We start from the raw sequence: 19,929 nt of genomic DNA, 5'->3' as shown, positions 1-19,929 counted from the left end.
ATATTTTAGCATAATTCAATGCTTTAACCAAGCACCTTCAACATTAGAAAAAGGTAACAAGATTCTCTGGGTCCTGTTTGAGACCCCTCCCATTTAAAAAAAAAAAAACAACAAAACTCTTTCATAGCTTATGAGGCTTAATACACTTAGCAGAGATGATTTCGCATGGCTGTGAAGCGTATCATTACAGAGGCATGTCTGAAGCCAGCCAGAGACTAGTCAACAGTCCCTGCAGACCTCTGTGTTTTAAGAGATTCTGTATCTGCAATTCTCTTGCATTTCCAAAGAACAAGTTGTAGGTTTGGTAGCAAGTCAAGCCAGCCTCTATTGCTTCAGCCCCCAAATCACTAATGTCCCACTAAGTCCTCCCCCAGAAAGCCAGTCACTGATTTTTAGCCTTCCTTACTGGAGAGTGCCCATGACTCTAAATTGTCTTAACATTATGCATTTTCATCCTAATTCCCTGAAACATTAATGTGAATCCTGTTGATAGTTGTTCCTTAAGTGTTGGACATGAGGAGCATGTAAAGATGAACTACAGGATAAAAGGCCCCCTTTTCTGTGCTAAGTAGTCCTAAATGTAGTAGCATGGGACTCTATACTTGATATGTTCTCAGACAAATACATAAATATTATATCTGGAGCTTTCCCCCACATCTGTAAGTTTGACACACACCTGGGTACCAATATCAACTGTTTCTTAACTTTTTCATCTTTCTCTGTAATGAAACTTGATAGTCTACCTTTTAAACTTGTTTCCTAATAACCATCCATTTTAGAAAAGGCTAGAGTTAAAAAATATTTTTTTTCCAAAATTTCTGTTAAGGGGGCCCCTGGCTGGCTCGGTTGGTGGGGCATGGGGCTCTTGATCTAGGCTTGTGAGTTCAAGCCCCACATTGGGTGTGGAGAGTACTTAAAAATAAAATCCTTAGGGGCTACTGGGTGGCTCAGTCGATTAAGCCTCCACCTCCTGATTTCAGCTGAGGTCATGACCTCAGAGTTGTGAGATGGAGGCCAAGTGAGGCTCGGCACTGAGTAGGGAGTCTGCTGGAGTCTCTACCTCTTCTTTAGCCCCTCTGGCTGCTCTTGCACACACGTTCTCTCTCTTTCAAAAAATTAATAAATAAAATAAAATCTTTATACATCAAGACTTATTTATAAATTAATATTTATTTATAAAATAAAGGTTTATTTTATAAACAAATAAAAATAAAGTATTTTAACAATTCTTTTAAAACCATTGTGAAAGTAGAAGTTCAAATTTGAACTCCAAATTTGATATTAACTCTCAATTTGGATTTGGATATTATTAACTCTCTTTCTTAACAAAGTCATAGCAGAAAAAATTCTAACTGGAATAATTTCTTTATTTCTTGGCCTTTTTGTTAAAGAATATATTGTAATGAATAGTTAATAGTTGTAATGAAGCTTTTTTCTTCCAGTTGAATAACTCCATATAATATCCTCTGCTATAATCTTCTTGCTTCCTTTATATCTCAGAAAATTTTATGGTGATTCTCTCTATATAATCTATTTTGAAATGTGGATACAATATTATAACAAATATTCTTTGTGTATTAACTTTCTGTTTAACAGAAAATAATTTATTATTTTTATAAAAACATTGAAATGTGGTTTCTTTAAGCTAATCATTTAATTTGATCAAAGAATGGGTGATATTTTAGAGAAATTACTGAAATGTTATTTTCATATAAATTTATTTTGGCTGCTCTATTCTTTTAACTTGAATTTTTTATCCTCTAAAAAGTTATTTCTAAAATTGTGAAAGTTATTTCTAACTATGTGAGGTGATGGATGTGTTAACTAGTATTACTGTAGTAATTATTTTACAATATCTACACTTATCAAATCATTACATTGTACATCTTAAATTTATACAATGTTACATGTGAGTTATACTCAATAAAGGTGGAAAAAATTAAAATATGTTAATATTAACAAGTCCATTACTTAACAAAGTAAAATTGGATTCTCTTAATGGATTCCTCATATACAAAAATACCAAAAAAATTTTAAAGGTTTTTATAAATTATTTCTGGCATACTTATATCCTGAGGTTGATCAGTTAAGAATGTATTTTGTTAAACATGTTTGGAAGGCTTTTGCTAAGACAATGATTTTTATACTGAAATTATTGATAGGTAATTTAATGTGATCAGGAAATTAAGGAATAGATGATATATAATGTATTTCTTTGACATGAATTTTTGAGTATCTTAATTTTTCAATTGTTATAAAAATGGAAATTGGATCTTTAGTTTTCTTCAGTGTTTGCAAATCATTTTCCCTTGTATTTTCTGTTCTTTTTTCTTTTCCTTTTTTTTTTAAGATTTTATTTATTATTTATTTATTTATTTATTTATTTATTTATTTATTCACACACACAGAGGCAGAGACACAGGCAGAGGGAGAAGCTGGCTCCACACAGGGAGCCCAACGTGGAACTCGATCCCTGGTCTCGACGTGGAACTCAATCCCTGTCTCCAGGATCACACCCTGGGCCGCAGGCAGCGCTAAACCGCTGCGCCACTGGGGCTGCCCTCCTTTCTTTTTTTAAAATGTCATCGGTTACCATTAAATAAAAATAGACTAAGTTGAGTGTCATAGGCTACATTTTGGTAATTTTTAAAAAATCTTACCTTTGAACAATATGGTTTTCTTGAAAAGGTTTTTCACTCTATTTTTATCAAGGTGTAATTGCATACAGTAAATTTCACCTATTTTATTATACATTTCTACCTACTTTAACAAATGTATGTAGTTATATAAGCAGCACCACAAGCAAAATGCTAAAAAATTCTCCCATACTCACTTGTAGCTGGTCCCTCCTGATCTCTGAGCACTGATCTATTTTCTGTCCCTATAGTCTTGTCTCTGCAAGAATATTCTATAAATGGAATGAGTATGTAGACTTTTGAATCTGGCTTCTTTCCCTGAGAATACTAGAGAACCATCCAAGGTGGTGTGTGCACTCTAGCTCTTTCCTTTTTCTCTCTGAGTAGTATTCACCTCTATGGATGGGTCCACAGATAGTTAATCTGTTTCTCATTTGAGGAACAACATTGGAGTTGTTTGCAGTGTTTGATGATTACTAAGAAACTGCTACCAAGATTTGTTTTCAAGTTTGTGAGTGAACATAGCTTTCATCTAACTTGCGCAAATACCTAAGAGTAAGATGGATGGATTATATGGTATTGTTAATTTTATAAGAAACTGCCAGGCTGTTTTCCAAAGTGGCTGTACCATTTTGCATTCCTTCCAAAAGTATATGTTTTAGTTGCTCTGCATCCTTGCCTGCCCATGGTTTGTGCGTTCTCTCTCTCTCTCTCTCACTCTCTCTTCGTCTCTTTTCTTTAAGGCATTCCACTAAGTATGTAGTTGTATCTCATGGTGGTTTTAATTTCATTTCTCTAATGACTAATGACACTGAGCATCTTTCTCTGTACTTTTTGACATCGATATATTATTTTCTTTGGTGAAGTAGATGTTAAAAATCTTTGGTTCTTTTTTTTTTTTTAAGATTTTATTTATTTATTCATGAGAGACACAGACAGAGAGGCAGAGATACAGGCAGAGGGAGAAGCAGGCTTCCTGTGGGGAGCCTGGCGTGGGACTTGATCCCAGAACTCCAGGATCATGCCCTGAGTCAAAGGCAGATGCTCAACCACTGAGCCACCCAGGCATCCCTGGTTCATTTTTAAAATCTGTTATTTTTTATTGGGTTTTAAGCTTCTTTGTAATTTTAGATACAAGTCCTTTATCATATATGTGATTTGTAAACATTTTCTCCCTGTCATGGCTTTCAAAGAGCAGACATTCTTAAATTTAAGTCCAATTTATTTATTTATTCTTTGATTCATGTGCTTTTGGTTTTGTATGTAAGAATTCATTGCCTTAACAAAGGTCACAAAATTTTCTTCCATGTTATTTTGGTCATGTTTTAGAATCTTAGGTTTTATATTTATATCTGTGATCCATTTTGAGAATTTTTTGGTACAGTGTGAATTTGGAAGAAGGTTTTTACTTTGTTTTGCTTGCTTGCTTGATTGTTTTTTCCATGTGGGTATCCAGTTGTTCCAACACTATTTGTGTAGTTAGAAAGACTGTCCTTTCTCCACTGAATTGCCTTTTTACCGACAAGTCCTATATGTTTATGACTATTTCTCTTCTTTTTTTCATTCTTTTTCATGTTCTTTCTCCAACAGCACTTTCTTGATTACTATAGTTTTATACTAAGTCTGGAAACTGAAGATGTGAATCTTCTGACTTTGAAGAAAATGTGTATTCTGCTTTTTCTGTAATTTTCTCTTCATTTCAGTTAGGTTAGCTTAGTTTAATAATATTCATGACTTCTATCGGTGAAATTTGTCTACTTTTTCTAACAATTGCTGAGAAGGTGTGTTAAAGTCTCCAGTTGTATTTGTGGGTTTGTCTTTTTCTCCTTTCAGTTCTATCAATTTTTGCTTTGTGCATTTTGAAGTGCTGTAACAGGTGCATATACATTTGTTATGTCATTACGGGAAATTGACCCCTTCATAGTTAAGTAGTGTCCATCTTTATACTTATTCTGAAGTCTGGTTGACTTGATGTTGGTATAACTATTTCTGCTTTCTTTTGGTTAGTATTTGCATAGTATCTCTTTTCTATAATTTTATTTTTAACCTATTTATACCTTTATATTTAAATGGTCTTATTGTCCACAGCATATAGTTTGATCTCAGTTTTCCAATCCAGTCTGATGATCTTTATTTTTAATTAATGTATTTATAAAGTTTAATATAATTACTAATATGATTGGATTAAAATCCACCATATTTTAGCTGTTTTATTTTTAATCTTTTATTTTGTTTCTTCCTCTCACATTTCACTTTTTTAATTATTTCATTTTAGCTTCATTATTGATTTTTTATTATTGATTGTTCGAATTATTTTATACATTGCCCTAGGTTATACAGTATACATCTTTAATCAAAATCTACTGTTAAATAATCTCATAATACTTAACATAAAGTATAAGAACCCAACAGTATCTTCCCGATTTCTCCCCTCATTCTTTGTGCTATTGTCATATATTTTACTCTTACATATAATATAAACATAATGCATCATCAATAATTTTGCTTTAGATAGTTATCTTTTAGATAATTTAAAATAAAATTGAATTTTGTAGTTCTATCCGTTTATTCCGTTTCTAAAACCCTTTATTTCTTTGTATATATGTTATATCTTACTAAAGTTTTTAAAGATGCATTGAAATTGTTCCTTTGTATTAGCACGTAGACCATCAGTTCCTGACTTCTTACTCTGTTAAAAATGGATTGTGAATGGGCAGCTAGGAATATGTTTAGTTTTCATAATTCTTTTGTGCTTACTTAGAATTTCAGAAACACAGGATTGAATATGTCACAAGAGGTCCTTTAGCCTGATTTTTAAAGTGTGACAGGTTTACTTCAACTGATCTTATTTTAAGATTTATCTAAAGTTCTCTTTCTGAGGTTGAACTTAAGCCTACTTGGTGTATGCACTTCTTTTGTCTCTGTTTAATTGTCCTGCTCTCATGTGTGGAGAGGGAACATCAGGACCACACTGCTTTTTAATGTCCTCCTTTTAGTAACCTCACACACGTATTAAGACAGTTACTGAGCCCTTCTTGCCATTCCCCTTTACAGGTAAAAAACATTCTATACTTCTTTGAGTTTTTAATAAATATAGATTTACTTTTCCTCTGTATGTCTTATAACCATTTCTATCGTATTTTCTCCTGGATATCTCACACAATTGTTTTTGTTAGGACATGTGTAAATAAATGGTAGCAAGCGTCTTTCACCAACATGAAAGAGCCAGCACCTTTGTGGGGTTAATGTTGGCACTGGAAGAATGCTGGGCATTGAACGAATTGGTGTAAGTTCACAGGGTTCCCTGTTCCTTCAGCAAGTAGTGCCCGCTGTCCTGACCCTTCCAGCCTGGTGCTGAACTTAAACCCTCTCCCTGACGCCGTACGGTTAATTTTACCCCAGACACGTACCTTTAGAGAAGCTCAGGGACTCTGAGATTTGGTTGATGTCCTCCAAAAGCTACATTCACCTGAGGAACCAGATTATTCCAGAGCCTACTGAATGGAGCAGCCCTGGGCATGTTACTTGTATAGGTATGGGCCGGGAGGAAAGGAACAGACTGGAAAACCTAGAGTTTTTCTGAGTGAACTGTACTCAGTTGTGAGAAAAAAAAATACAACATTTGGGCTGGTACTGTAGTACAACTTATAAACACTTGTCAGTTATGAGAGTAACTGCAAAAGATACTTATGTTCAAGCTTTCCCCTTGATTTCACGTCCAGAGCATAACATTTTCTTTTTGTCTTTTTTCCCCCCTCAAGGGGTGCTACCTCCATTGTGTACAGATGCAAACAGAAGGGGACCCAGAAGCCTTATGCTCTCAAAGTGTTAAAGAAAACAGTAAGTCTATTTCATTATATAACAGTATCTCTAAGGGATCTGTGACCTGGAGAAGGCGGAAGCCCTGATTTACGGGGCAGAGAGGCCAGAGAACTGCTGTGTGCAGCTAACTCCCTTGAATCTTGATAATGAGAGTGCAGCCAAATGGCTTGTTTTCTGATGGAAGCTACGTGATCCTTTGAAAGTGAGTGGATCTCAGGCTGGGAGTGGTTGTGGGGAGAACTGTGGTGAGGAGAAACATTTAGAGCTGGCAGGTGGACCTCTTACGCTTTGTACACCAGTTATGTTTTCATATATATATGAAAACATATACACACACACACACACACACACACATAAAATCTCCAATAACAGTTTAATATACTAGAAATGCTTGCTGTTTAAAAATACCTAAGTGAAACACAAATAGATGCATTTGTGAAAGGAGTCATCAGCTTCTGACTTCATTTTCAGATGTTGGATTTGCTTTGGTAAAGTGCAACTAGACAAATGCTGTCATTTCTAGGACTGAGCCTGTACATTTGAGAAGTCTATTTGAATAAAGAAGGATGGTGTTTTCATATTGCTTCTTTTGGCATATGCTCCTAGGTGAGCTGAGGGGGGAAAGTTACTTAGGCTTATCTCCAATGAGTAAGAAATGCAGCAGGTGAAGGTTCACTATACAAATGGCAGCATCTAACACTAGTATTCCTGGTAGGCTCTGTGTCCCACAGAGTATTTGTCACTGCAGTCCCCTGGTACTCTCTGCCTTTAAAGAGTTTCCCTTTATAAGACCACAAAAACACAACATATTCTTTATAGCACATTCTTTCTCAAATTCTGTGAAATATATATCCTTCTGAAAACCCAGCTGTAAAGTATGCTGAGGAGAGAGCTATCATAAATTTTGAAATCAAATAATTCCTCTTTTAGTCCAAGAGATTTTTTTTTCTAAAGGTGGTTTAATATCACCAGCTGTTTATGTATTGTCTGGCACAGGGAAATTTTAGAATCTCATATAATGAAGAAGAGCATAATGGCATAGGATTTTTCAGTTGAGTAGAAGTAGAATGACATCTTGAAACAACCTTAGAATTTAAAGCCAGAGCAAACTAACAAAGACAGTTTAATTGAAGGATAATAATTTAAATGTCAGTTTCTACTATAAACCTCTATTTTGAATTTCCTATTTGGTATAGCCAATGGTTTAAGTTGCACCAGAATATAGAAGAATCTTTTGATTGATAAGGTTTGGAATTTTGTCTTGAATCAATTTCTTATAGTCATAACATTGATTTGTTATGAGGGTAACTGCAAAAGATACTTATCTTTCATAAAAGATAAATTTGATGAAATGGGACTTCCTATTAAATATCTATTTTTTATGAAAATAAATTGGCATGCTTTAGCTGTAGTCACACAAGAGATGTTTTTGGACTTGATTGTATCCTTTCTTGCCGGTTAAAAAAATTGTCAGTAAAATTTGTGAGTGGTTATTTTATTTTCATAAAATAGTTGAGGCAACCTTGAAAGGGGCTAGCTATATGAATGTCTAGGAGAGGAAACATTCAGAAATGACCTGTGAATGCTCAGAATCCCAAAGAACAAATGACTGGTTTAGAAAAATAATTGGTTTATGTCAGAAATCTTTGGTTGAATTGGAATAAGAGACGGGTGAAGACATTTGGTGGGTTGGTGACTCATTCATTAGGAAAGTAAAGCTCTGGTTTGCCCTTGCTGTCTTCTCTTCTCCACCTCTGTTGGGGAAACATCCTCCTTGGAAGCCAGGCGGGAAGAAACTGTGGATGGCAACCAAGTGTCAGATGGTGCTGTAAGGCAGATGTTGTCAAACACAGTTACTGCTGTGCCAAATGGATGAGAGAAAATCCTCTGGAGAAACCCAAGCTTTGAACGTAAATCGGATGGAATCTCCAGCATTGTCTCCTAGAATAAACCATGCACAGAGATGTGTGAATGAGAGAAATAGGAGGCAAAACCTCGAAGAGCAGTTGCCTCCAATGTTTAATTTCATATCGGTTGTGAAGACGAAACTTCCTATCTAAGTGAGATGCATGAAACTTAAGAATCTTTTTACAGAAGAAAAGCAATGCAGGGAAAACAAAGTATTTTCCTAGTGAATGGTTAAAGATCTGCTCTTTCAGGGAAAAGAGGGCTTCAGAAATTGAATTATTTATGTAATCTATTAATTAGATTGAACTGCATAAAATTGCCTCTATGAAATCATTTTTTTACATACAAAAATGGCAACTTTGTGTGGTTCAACTGATAACTTTGGAACCACCATACTACTTCACTGGATAATTCCTCAAGTCCTCATTTTATGACTAGACCTAAACCTAAAAGATCTAAAAGATTGTCTGTCTATTTATCTACCTGTCTATCTTTCTGTCATCTATTATCAGCTATTGATGAGAATTTCCTGGATCTGGTATAATAAACTACCAGAAACAGGGAGGCTTAAAACAATGGAAACTTATTCCCTTACGGTTCTGAGGCCAGAAGTCTGAAGTCAAGGTTATTTTTTTTTGGCAGGGCGATTATTTCTGGGCGTGCTCAGGGAGACCTTGTCCCATGCCTCTCTCTTGGCTCCTGGTGACAGAAGCTTGCTTGCAGACGTGTCACTTTGACCTCTGCCTCCATTGTCACATGGCTACCGTCTCCCTATGTGTCTCCATCTCATCTTCCCTCTGCGCACTGTGTCCAAATTTTCCTCTTAGAATGACACCATTCCTATTGGGTGGGGGCCAACCCTACGCCATTATGATCTCATCTTAAATGAACTACTTACATCTACAACAACTTGATTTCCAAAGCAGGTCATTTTAGAAGTATTAGTGGTTAGATCTTCAGCATAGCTTTTGGCGGGGGACACAATTCTACCTATAATACTACCTATAAGAGAAAACGTCTTCTTCTTCTTCTTCTTTTTTTTTTTTTTTTATAAGAGAAGACTTCTAAGGTGAATTTCAAAACATGCCATTTAGTATTTTAATGTGAAGATGAGTGTAACTTATATCACACTCAAGAAAATTAATAAACCAAAGAAGATTCCATGAGTTTACAGGTGATTAAATTCACATATGAACATTTTTAAGTCCAGCAAAGATTTCCCATCTCTTTAACAGTCAATTATTTGATAATAATAATCCTCCCAGGATCTGTTTAAATACTTTTCAAGACAGTTTACTCAAATTTTATTTTGTGTCAATGTTAGTCTGTAATATTCTCATAACTTAATACTTGAGGAAGGATTCAGATTACGTTGGCAATAAAAGACTTTCAGTTCATCACTGAGAATCCCTTAGGCACTGACATGTCTGGATGATAGACAATGACTCGAATTTAGACAGATTAATGCACCAGCCCTATGGAGAAATCCATATCTCTTTGATGGTCAGATACAGGACAGAGTTAATACTGATAATAAACATAAACCATCATGTTTAGACAATTGAATATTTTGACTAAAAAAATCTTTATGGGAAATTAATATGTAATTATAATAAAAATACATTCTTGAGATTTTCTTTAGTTGACAGCACAAGCAGGGGGAGTTGCAGGCAGGTTGTTGGAGAGGGAGAAGCGGCTCCCTGCTGAACAAGAAGCCCAATGTGGGGCTTGATCCCAGGACCCTAGAATCACCACCTGGGCTGAAGGCAGACGCCCAACCCATTCAGCCACCCAGGCTCCACAAAAATGTTTTTAATTACCATATATTTTATAGGTGGATATAATACCATATACTTCATATATAGATAACTATATTTTATAGAATTAGTATACATTAAAATTTGTATCAACCAAGGTAATAACATGCTTGCAATTTGCCTTCAATTAGTTAAGCAACAAAAAAATGTGTGTGAGTATATGTATGTACACATATATATGGGGAGAGAAAGAAAATATGACAAAAATCAACAATTATTGAATATAGTACAATATACTAGTATCCATGCTGGCATATCAAAATTTCAGTATATATAAAAATTCTCATAACCAAAAGTTTGGGTTAAAACATACTTCAGCATTGACATCCTATTTATCATAACTTAGCATTTCTTCTAGCCATTCAAAAAGCATTTCAAAGGATGCTTGGGTGGCTCAGCGGTTGGGTGTCTGCCTTTGGCTCAGGGCGTGATCCCGGGGTCCTGAGATCGAGTCCCACATCGGGCTTCCTGCATGGAACCTGCTTTTCCCTTCTGCCTGTGTCTCTGCCTCTCTCTCTCTCTGTGTCTCTCATGAATAAATAAATAAAATCTTTAAAAAAAAAGGCATTTCAAAATCTTGCAGGTTCTAAATGTTCTGATAAACATCAGTGACTCTACTATAGGTGTATTGAAGTGCTAGAAAAAAGAACATTATAGTTGAACCAACTTTTTGCCCTAATGAAAAACCTGGACGTTTCTAGAAGCAATATCCATTCATCTCATTAACAAGGATAAAGCTTTGAGGACAGCAGGAGTAATAAACAAGAAGGAAAATGAATTAAGAGTCTTTTGTAATCATGGATTTAATTTTTTTTCCACTATTATTCATGGTCCTTGTACTGAAGTAGTTATCAAATCACTTGGAGTGGCATCCTTACTCTCCTCTTGGGAAAAAGGTGGCCTGTTTTATAACTTTAATTTTGAAACAGCTACAAATTCAGAAGCAGTGCCTTTTGGTTGCCCGGAAGTTCTTTATCGCCTTGCATTTAAGAACTAAGTGACTTGCAGGTATCAGTAGAACTTGTACTATGAACTTTGTAAAACATGAATCAAGGGTGAAGGAAGAAACAAGGCTAACTTTTTTCCACTTCATTCATGAGTTCTTTACCATCTCCATTTTATGTGATATTTGGAAGAAATTGAAGTAGAGAAAAAGGATTTACTAAGCTACTTCCTCAGATTAATAACATTGGAGCATTAAAGGATTGTGACAGGCACAGGTATTAGGACAACCTGTGATGTAGGAGACGGAACCTTATTACTGGTATCACACGACTTTTGAATATGCTGAACCTAAAACTGCGACAAAATGAGAAAAATAGATTCAAGAAGGTGTCAGAATTTGAACAGATTAAGCAGATGGAACCTTCAGTTTGGACTGAATTTTGCTGAGTGAAATGGAATTACAACTTTTAAAGAGTGGCATGGTGATAATGCCGTTACTATTTTAGGAGTGAGTTACGTGCTTTACCTTTCTTCCTTAGAAGTACATACCTCAGGGTATATCTAAATAATCACCCTTCATCCCTATCAGTATGGCTCATATTCAAGAAAAACTGAAATTTAAGAAAATTATGCTCACCAATCATTATAGTGTCCTTGAAATTTTGGAGACAAGTATTTGAATTCTAAAAGTGAGATGCAATTTCTAGCTGTATGGCTCAGCTCTTGGAAGAGACTTCATTCAGCTTACTGGAAAATCTATGCCCTTTCATGAAATACCCAGTACCAAGTCTAAGAATTAATCTCAGTGTATAAATTCAGAATTTGTGAGTCTGAGAGCCAATCTCAGCATGCCATTTCAGCATGTATAGGTTTTCTGAGTCTCCTTAAGAAGGGCTGTGCAGTTGTGGGGTGAGATTATGGGGTCTGGAGCCAGACACATTGAGTTCAGGATCACTCCTGCCATTTACTACTTGTGTGGCTTTACAACAAACAAACTCTCAATCTTAGTTTCTTCATCTGTAAAATGGCTTTAAGAACATCTAGCTCATGGTGTTCTAATGAAGATTAAAGTGAGATCATTTATGTAAAATATTTTTCAATACCTAGGAAGCTTGCTATAAGTGGGAACATTCTTATTAATTATAAAGGGTCTACAAAAAAAAAATAAAGGGTCTACACAGACATTTTATATTATGATAGTACCAGTTCATTCTGTGCAATTCTGATGTTCTCATTAGCTTCATTTAAAACTGAGTAAGCAGTACCCAACATATTCTGCAATTTTGTATGAATAAGATTAATTATATTGTTTTTAGAGTGCTTTTAAAATTACTGCTATTATCAATCAAATTTAATACGGTGCTAAATAAAGATCTCTGATCTTAGGACCTCCTATACAAACAAATCTTGGATACTCATGATTGCTAGATTTAGAATGTTTTCAACCTCATTGCTGTATTCTGGTTCTTAGCATGGGAGCAGTGTGGCTAGGTCCACAGTGTAGAAGCTGTCCCTGGTCTAAATTTTGTCATATTTTAGTTATTAGAGTGTAAAGTTACCTATCAATTTCTATAAAGGTTTTTGTTGAATAATTTATTTTACTAGAAAATGCCTTTAAGTTTTATAAAATTTCCATTAAGTGCTAAAGGGTGAAAGAGGCCTTTTATCTTTTTTTGAGTTAGTTGAAGAAACACACCTTGTGATTTGCTAATAATTCTGTGGTTTATTTTTTAATGTCTACTCATTTTTCCTTATATTCTTATGAGTTAACTATTTGAATATATAACTATGATGTTGCAGGAGAATTTGAAACGTTCTAGATTAAATATACACAGGCCTCCTCCTAAATTCTTGGTAGATGAAACTTCAGGATATGGCCATTAGAGGAAATTTCCAGATTCTTCCATTCTAAAATAAAGATAATACTATTTACCCCACTGGGTAAACTGAGGATTACCTGCTCTTGTCTCTTTCTACCTAGCCTTGGGGAACATAGAACACTGACCATGGGCCATTTATTTTCCATTTTCAATGATTTACATAAGAGAGATGTCTGGGTTCATCTTAATTAAAGATTTGCATTTATTAAATGTTGCCATGGCCACTTGTAACCATTCATGGGTGTGCTTTAAAAGTGAAGTCAAGGTTGCCTTTGGTCAGTGATGGACAGGAGAATATAAATCAGTATCTCAAATAGACTTTTTCGGCCCAGTTGAGGTCTCAGAACACATTAAGTAAAGTAGCTTGCAGATAACAAGCTGTATCAACTGAAGTGAAACTTCTTCAAGCATTGTCAGTTGAAACCTATTGATTTTTAGGGGAACTATTAAGGCAGGTTTCCTGGAATAAGAACAGGTATATTTCTATTCAGTCTGTGACAAGTATATGTCTACACGAGAAAAAGGTAGTGGGCTGGAATGTTAAAACCTTGCCCTGATTTGTATGCTTTACCATTCAGAGAGCCACTTGGAAGTCTGAACCTTCTTGCAGAGAATTAGTTGTTGCAGTGTGATTTGTTCTCATTTTTGATAGCAAGGCTGCTGGAATTTGTCACAATTCAGCCTGCTTATCCATCCTCTCATTATATTGATCTTTCCTAAGTATTTTGTTGCCTTTTAAAAAATAAACCATAATTCAGACAACCTGCTTTGAAGGGTGGTGGGAGGTGGGGAGAAAGAGAGATTGAGAGTATAGGCGCATGCCTGGGTGCTGTTGCCTAAAGGAAACACACTTTGCAGTGACGCCATCCACTCAGATGATCACAGTGAAACCTCTAGTGCTTTTATAAGGAGTGGGCAGCTTGATCTAAAGTGATCTCCACCCTTTAAATGGAGGCTGTGGAGTAGTAGAAAAAGGAGATGCGTGATTAGCCACAAACAGGAAATCTTATAGGTGGAGACTAGAAACTTCTCATAGAGCTGAATGGAAAAGGCCTAGAAACCGAAGGAGAAGTGCTAGGAGACCAGCAGTTGAAAGGAGCCAAGGTTGGAAGACCAGAGCTGGGGAGTAGTGCCCAGTGGGCCACATCCAGGGAGACGAGAGAGTTGAAAGAACAGTTTACCAGCCTTAGAGCAGAGTTGGGATTCATAGCTTACTAAGAAGGGAACAGGCTATAATATCAGTGTTAACAGAAGGACATTGCAATAAATTTTGATTTTTTTTGTATTTATGGTACAATGTTGAATGATGGTCAAAGCTACATACATCCAGATAAGGTAAGAAGAAGAGGGGAGAAGGAAGGCTAAGAAAAAGGATCAAGTTGTGGAACTCCAAAACCATGGGTCTGCTAAAGGATAGGAAAGGAGTGACTATGAGCAGATATTAATTAGAAGAGATTTGAATAATTTTCAGTATTGAATTAGCTTTCAACTGCTTTCTTTTTAAAGTTAAATATTCTCAAGTCATCTTATGCCCCTTCAGTAGTTTTAACAGTAAAGGAGCTTAATGCTGATAAGAATGGTGCCCACATGTAATTATTAAACCCTATGTGGCCCCTTCACATGTTAACGCAACATGCCCCATGGGAGTATCTTACTTATGGGAGTTTTAGAAAACAGACGTGTCCAAAGTACATAATGGCATACAGAATTTGAACCCAGGGCTTTGAGTCCTAAATCTGGGTCCTTTCTGTTTATACCAGTTAAGTCCTGATAAAAAAAAAAGACCAAAGGGGGGAAAAAAAAACAGACAAAAAAAGATAGGAATGATCATGGCCCAGATCTAAGACTGAAACTAGATATTGCTCCTTGCTAAGCTGATAAGAGATGAAAAAGCCTCTGTTGACACAGAAAAAGAGAAACTGAGTGCATTTCTAAGTCACACTGTGAAACAAAGGTAAATAATATTCCCTATGTGCAGCAAACACAAGCAACCTATTTCTTTACAAATGCTGTTAAAAGCTTAATTTAATGAGTCTCAGCACACAATATTCACTAACAAATGAAAGAGGAATAACTAGGGAGCGTGTAAGACACAAACTATATTGTGTTGCTTGGTGTGAATCTCTTTGCACTTTGCCTTACTGGCAGATGGGATGGAGGGACCCCAGGCATGGATGCGTGTATGGAATTCCAATATCTTCTCTGCTGCAGGTGTCAGTATCACAAGATAAATTCACTTAAAGCTTCTCATATTTATCTCTACCCCAGAAATCTGGAAAATATATCAAATGGGTTGTTATATCTAGTCCCCCCCACACACACAACATACCAAGCTGTCATTGGGAGGATTTTTTTTTTTTAATTTGGGGATCAGAATAGTCTAGAACTATTTTTCCATAATAACATGAGGACACATTTGGGTGTTGTGATCAATGTCAAGATGGGGCATGTGTAATAAAGTACTACAAGCTGTGAATGATTTTTTTTCCCTGATAAAGCAGATGTAAGATTACCATTATGAGCTTTTAAATTTTGACATTCTTATGAAGGGGAAATGTGGACAAGTGTCAAAATTTACCTACAACGTTTATCTGCCAAAAAATTTAAAGTATCCTCTATTTTCTTTTTTTTTAATTAAAAAAATTTTTTATTGGAGTTCAATTTGCCAACATTTAGCATAACACCCAGTGCTCATCCCATCCCCCCCTCAGTGCCCATCACCCAGTCACCCCCACCCCCCGCCCACCTCCCTTTCCACCACCCCTAGTTCGTTTCGTTAGGAGTCTTCCATGTTCTGTCTCCCTTTCTGATATTTCCTACCCATTTATTCTCCCTTCCCCTTTATTCCCTTTCACTGTTATATTCCCCAAATGAATGAGACCATATAATGTTTGTCCTTCTCCGATTGACTTACTTCACTCAGCATCATACCCTCCAGGTCCATCCACGTCGAAGCAAATGGTGGGTATTTGTCGTTTCTAATGGCTGAGGAATATTCCATTGTCTACATAAACCACATCTTCTTTATCCATTCATCTTTCGATGGACACCGAGGCTCCTTCCACAGTTTGGCTATTGTGGACATTGCTGCTAGAAACATCGGGGTGCAAGTGTCCCAGCGTTTCATTGCATCTGTAGCTTTGGGGTCAATCCCCAGCAGTGCAAAGTATCCTCTATTTTCTATGATAATTAAATTCTTCCTGAGACTGGTACCCCTGGATATCTGGGGAAATGATACTTAAACTTTCCAGTTAAAGACATCTTAGTGTTACCTCATTTAAAAAATCTTTTTCAGTTTAAAAGAACTTCTCTAGGGTAAATATTTAATGTAAGTTTATCTGTCTCAGAGCTGTTTGTCCCTTGCCCTGTTCTTTCCATACTTGCTTAAAGTTACCCATGGTGTCTCCAGTGAGATTGAAGTACCCATGCACCACAGCCATCACCAGCCGCTGACTACACTGAACACCTGACCAGATGAGGCCGCCAGCAGCGATAGACAGTTGGGGACACATCAGGGAGTCACATAGTGGCCGACATTCAGGGACAGGACTAAACCAGCCAGGCAGCACAAAATCAGAGACCAGCTCAGGGCATAGATCACAAACCCGTTCTGCTGTCTTCTCTGAACCCTGCCAGTCCTGGACAGTATCAGAGAGGGGACACGCTAGGGCATTGGCATGGAATGATGTGCGTGTCTACCCAGTCACTTAGGCATGAGGCCTTTAAACTCTGAGCCATTTAACCCAGAAGAGACTTAAGGAGAAACTAATGGGAGCACCAGGAGGATGTGCACATCACCCCAAAGAGAAAGATGTTGAGAAGAACTGAGCTGACATACTTCATCTGAGGATTTCTAGAAGCCTCTGGTCTCCAGAAAAGCGAAGCTCTGGGTCCACTCGTGTTAAGACGCTTCTTCAGCAAGGTCACACCTTCAGAGGAAGAGTACTGCCCTGCAGCAACATCAACAATGGAATTTTTTTCAAACCTTAAATCATTAAGATTTCTACTATCTCTCTCCTTTTAATTCCAGCCCCAGAACATGTTTATATTGCTTTTGAGGTAATTTAAAATCTTTTTTTTTGTCAGTAACATTACTTTTCTTAGAGAAAAATTTCAGCATCCTTGAACAATATTAATTAGCTTATTTGAAAGTCATAATTATCTTAGAAAGAACAGTTAAGGAGCTAAAGCTTCTAAGAGTGTCCAGGTTTCTCCTGTTGAAAGCTTTTCTCTTATGGGATTCAACCCCAAAATGTGATTGTTGAGATTTAAAATCATGTTTATAAGAGTATTTTTTGTTTTTGTTATTTGACAGACCACAAAGTCATAAGATCCCTGTCTTTGTTTGGGGTCTGGGGTTTTAAAATTGAGGATCATGATGGCGTACATGTCCTCTCAGGCATCCAGGAACCACCTAGAGCAAAGATGAGGACCCAGATGTTACTCCTTGGAGCCAGGAGGCCTTGATGTCAAGATGCCCAGCCCTGGTGATCTGGAACAACCACATGATAGCTGCATCCAGTCATCCACACCTGGCCTTCCTCAGATATTGTCTATTCTAGAGAAATCAAAACTCCTCATCTCATACCAGGAAGATGTACACTATGTGCATTAAGGCATGTGCAAAGGAGAGGTGCAGGTCCTAGCAAGAACAGAGGCAGGAAAGGCACAAAAAGCAGGTTTTTATTCCTTCCTTCAGTTTCCCTACCTCAGCACTACAAGGGCATGATGCAATTTGTTAAGTTCTAAGAGAAATTCGAATTAGGAGATAGCTGATACCCAGGTCTGTAGTAACTCAGGTGTGACCTCGGTGGTCAACTGGGTAATAAACATAAGATTTTGGTATTAAAAGCTCTGTGGAGCTTAACCAAAGTAGTGCGGCTCTTATCCCAGTCTTCAAAAAAAGGTGCAGGAAGGCATTTAAATGTAAATGCAAACAGATATCAGTTCCCCCCTTTGATTACCTTCAAATAAGAAGATTATATTGGATATAGTTTAGGATTTTGATGAAGTTATCTTTCACTTTTAGAAGGAAAGAGGAACAAAACCATATTTCAAGCTTCTTAGACACTTTTTTCCTTACTAGGACTGGCACTCTCATAAATCCCAATATTTCTAAATTTAGTTTGTTTCAATTAGAGTGACTTTTATGGGAAAACATAGAAAATTGAAAATAGAACACTAGGAAATACTTACCTTACTTTTAAAAAGTCCTTTCAGGAAAGGCACTGAACATCTGTGAGCAGGAGACTTCACAACTATTTTCATTTACTCCTTAAACAGTGATACTGTAAATAGCAATTATTATCTCTATTTTAGCTCTGAAGAAATCTAAATAATCCTCAGACAGGATAAATGATTTTATCAAGGACTCTAAATGGCAGAACCAGAATTCAAGTTGCATTTTCAAAAAATTGTATTTATTTATTTATTTATTTATTTATTTATAAAATATTTTATTTTTTAATTCATGAGACAGAGAGAGACAGAGACACAGGCAGAGAGAGAAGCAGGCTCCCTGTGGGGAGCACAATGTGGGACTCAATCCCACGATCCCACGCCCTGAGCCGAAGGCAGATGCTCAACCATGGAGCCCCTCAGGCATCCCACAAGTTGCATTTTAAAATAAAGCACAGCCATGGCTGTTCATTACACAATGATTTATATTGTAGCAAATTGTAAGAAATCCTAAGAATCTAATGATAAAAATAGTCATTGATGATACTAGGGCATTAGGAAACTGTTTTACACTTTGCTTGTGAATGTTAGGTATCCTTAATATCTTATGGTATTTTTCATGAAAGTTGTAAGAAACAAAGCTATCTCTCTGTATTTGAAGTATGTAAAGAAACAGCGTTTAAAAAGTTGAAAGAAAATGAACCAAAATGCTAATGATAATTGTGTTCCAATGGTCGGTATATTCCTCACTCGTATGTTTTATATTTTCACATTTTTTTTAAGATGGCTAGGATACTTCTCTAGAAATTTATACTATTTTTCTTTCTTTCTTTCTTTCTTTCTTTCTTTCTTTCTTTCTTTCTTTCTTTCTTTCTTTCTTCTTTCTTTCTTTCTTTTTTTCTTCTTTCTTTCTTTCTTTCTTTCTTTCTTTCTTTCTTTCTTTCTTTCTTTAAGATTTATTTACTTATTTGTGATAGACATAGAGAGAGAGAGAGAGAGGCAGAGATACAGGAGGAGGGAGAAGCAGGCTCCATGCCTGGAGCCCGATGTGGGATTCGATCCTGGGACTCCAGGATCGCGCCCTGGGCCAAAGGCAGGCGCCAAACCGCTGAGCCACCCAGGAATCCCCTATACTATCTATTTTCTTCCAGCCCTGGCAACATGCCCCTGAAAAGAGAATTTCGGAGGCTGACATTACATTCCTTTTTTATCACAGGATATCAGCTTCTTTCTTTTTGCAAGCATCTGACTGTGCTGGTGTCAGGGAATCTGGGGGAGTAGGGACCCAGCCAAGCTTCCCTCTTGAACTGTCCCCTGGCAGGCAGAGACAACAGAGAGTTTGCAGCTCCATCCCTACACTTCCCTGCTTCCCAAGGTCGTCTAGCTCCTTCAGGAGCCCATAGTGCCTTCCAGCTGGCACTGCTACCAGCTTCTGATTTTCATCATTTTCACTTCTTTTAATCTTTTCTCTGGCTGTGTTTGATACAAAGCATTGATCACACAAATAAAGGCAAGGTGTGCTGTTTGAAGAATGGGCCTCCCTTTTGGCAGCTTGAAGAGCTCTGTATCCTGTGATGGGGGAGAGGAGCAGATGGGAAACATCACCCCCTGTTGCAGTGAATTAGAAAGTCTGTAACGCCATCAAAGCTTTTATTATTATTTATTATTTCTTGGAACATTCTCACTTACCTTGGGAGAATGTCGTCTTAAGTAAATGGCATACTGATTCTTTGTGGCTCACGG

At 36.7% G+C, this 19,929-nt stretch overlaps 1 protein-coding gene across 5 annotated transcripts in view; it reads left to right on the top strand.

Annotated features, from left to right (window-relative positions):
- Positions 1-19,929, top strand: part of CAMK4 (calcium/calmodulin dependent protein kinase IV) — a 214,252-nt gene that overhangs the window by 110,350 nt on the left and 83,973 nt on the right. For all 5 annotated transcript variants that reach the window (XR_012012479.1, XR_012012475.1, XM_072787984.1 and 2 more), the window contains one exon: positions 6,398-6,476. Coding sequence is in view for 3 of the 5 variants with exons in the window: in XM_072787984.1 (XP_072644085.1) it covers positions 6,398-6,476 (79 nt within the window). In the remaining 2 variants the exon portion in view is untranslated. The remainder of the gene's footprint in view (positions 1-6,397; positions 6,477-19,929) is intronic.

This window comes from Canis lupus, chromosome 2 (genome assembly GCF_048164855.1).
Source record: "Canis lupus baileyi chromosome 2, mCanLup2.hap1, whole genome shotgun sequence".
Lineage (NCBI taxonomy): Eukaryota > Metazoa > Chordata > Mammalia > Carnivora > Canidae > Canis > Canis lupus.
The sequence above is the reverse complement of the archived record's forward strand: the minus strand, read 5'-3'. Positions and strand labels throughout refer to the sequence as shown.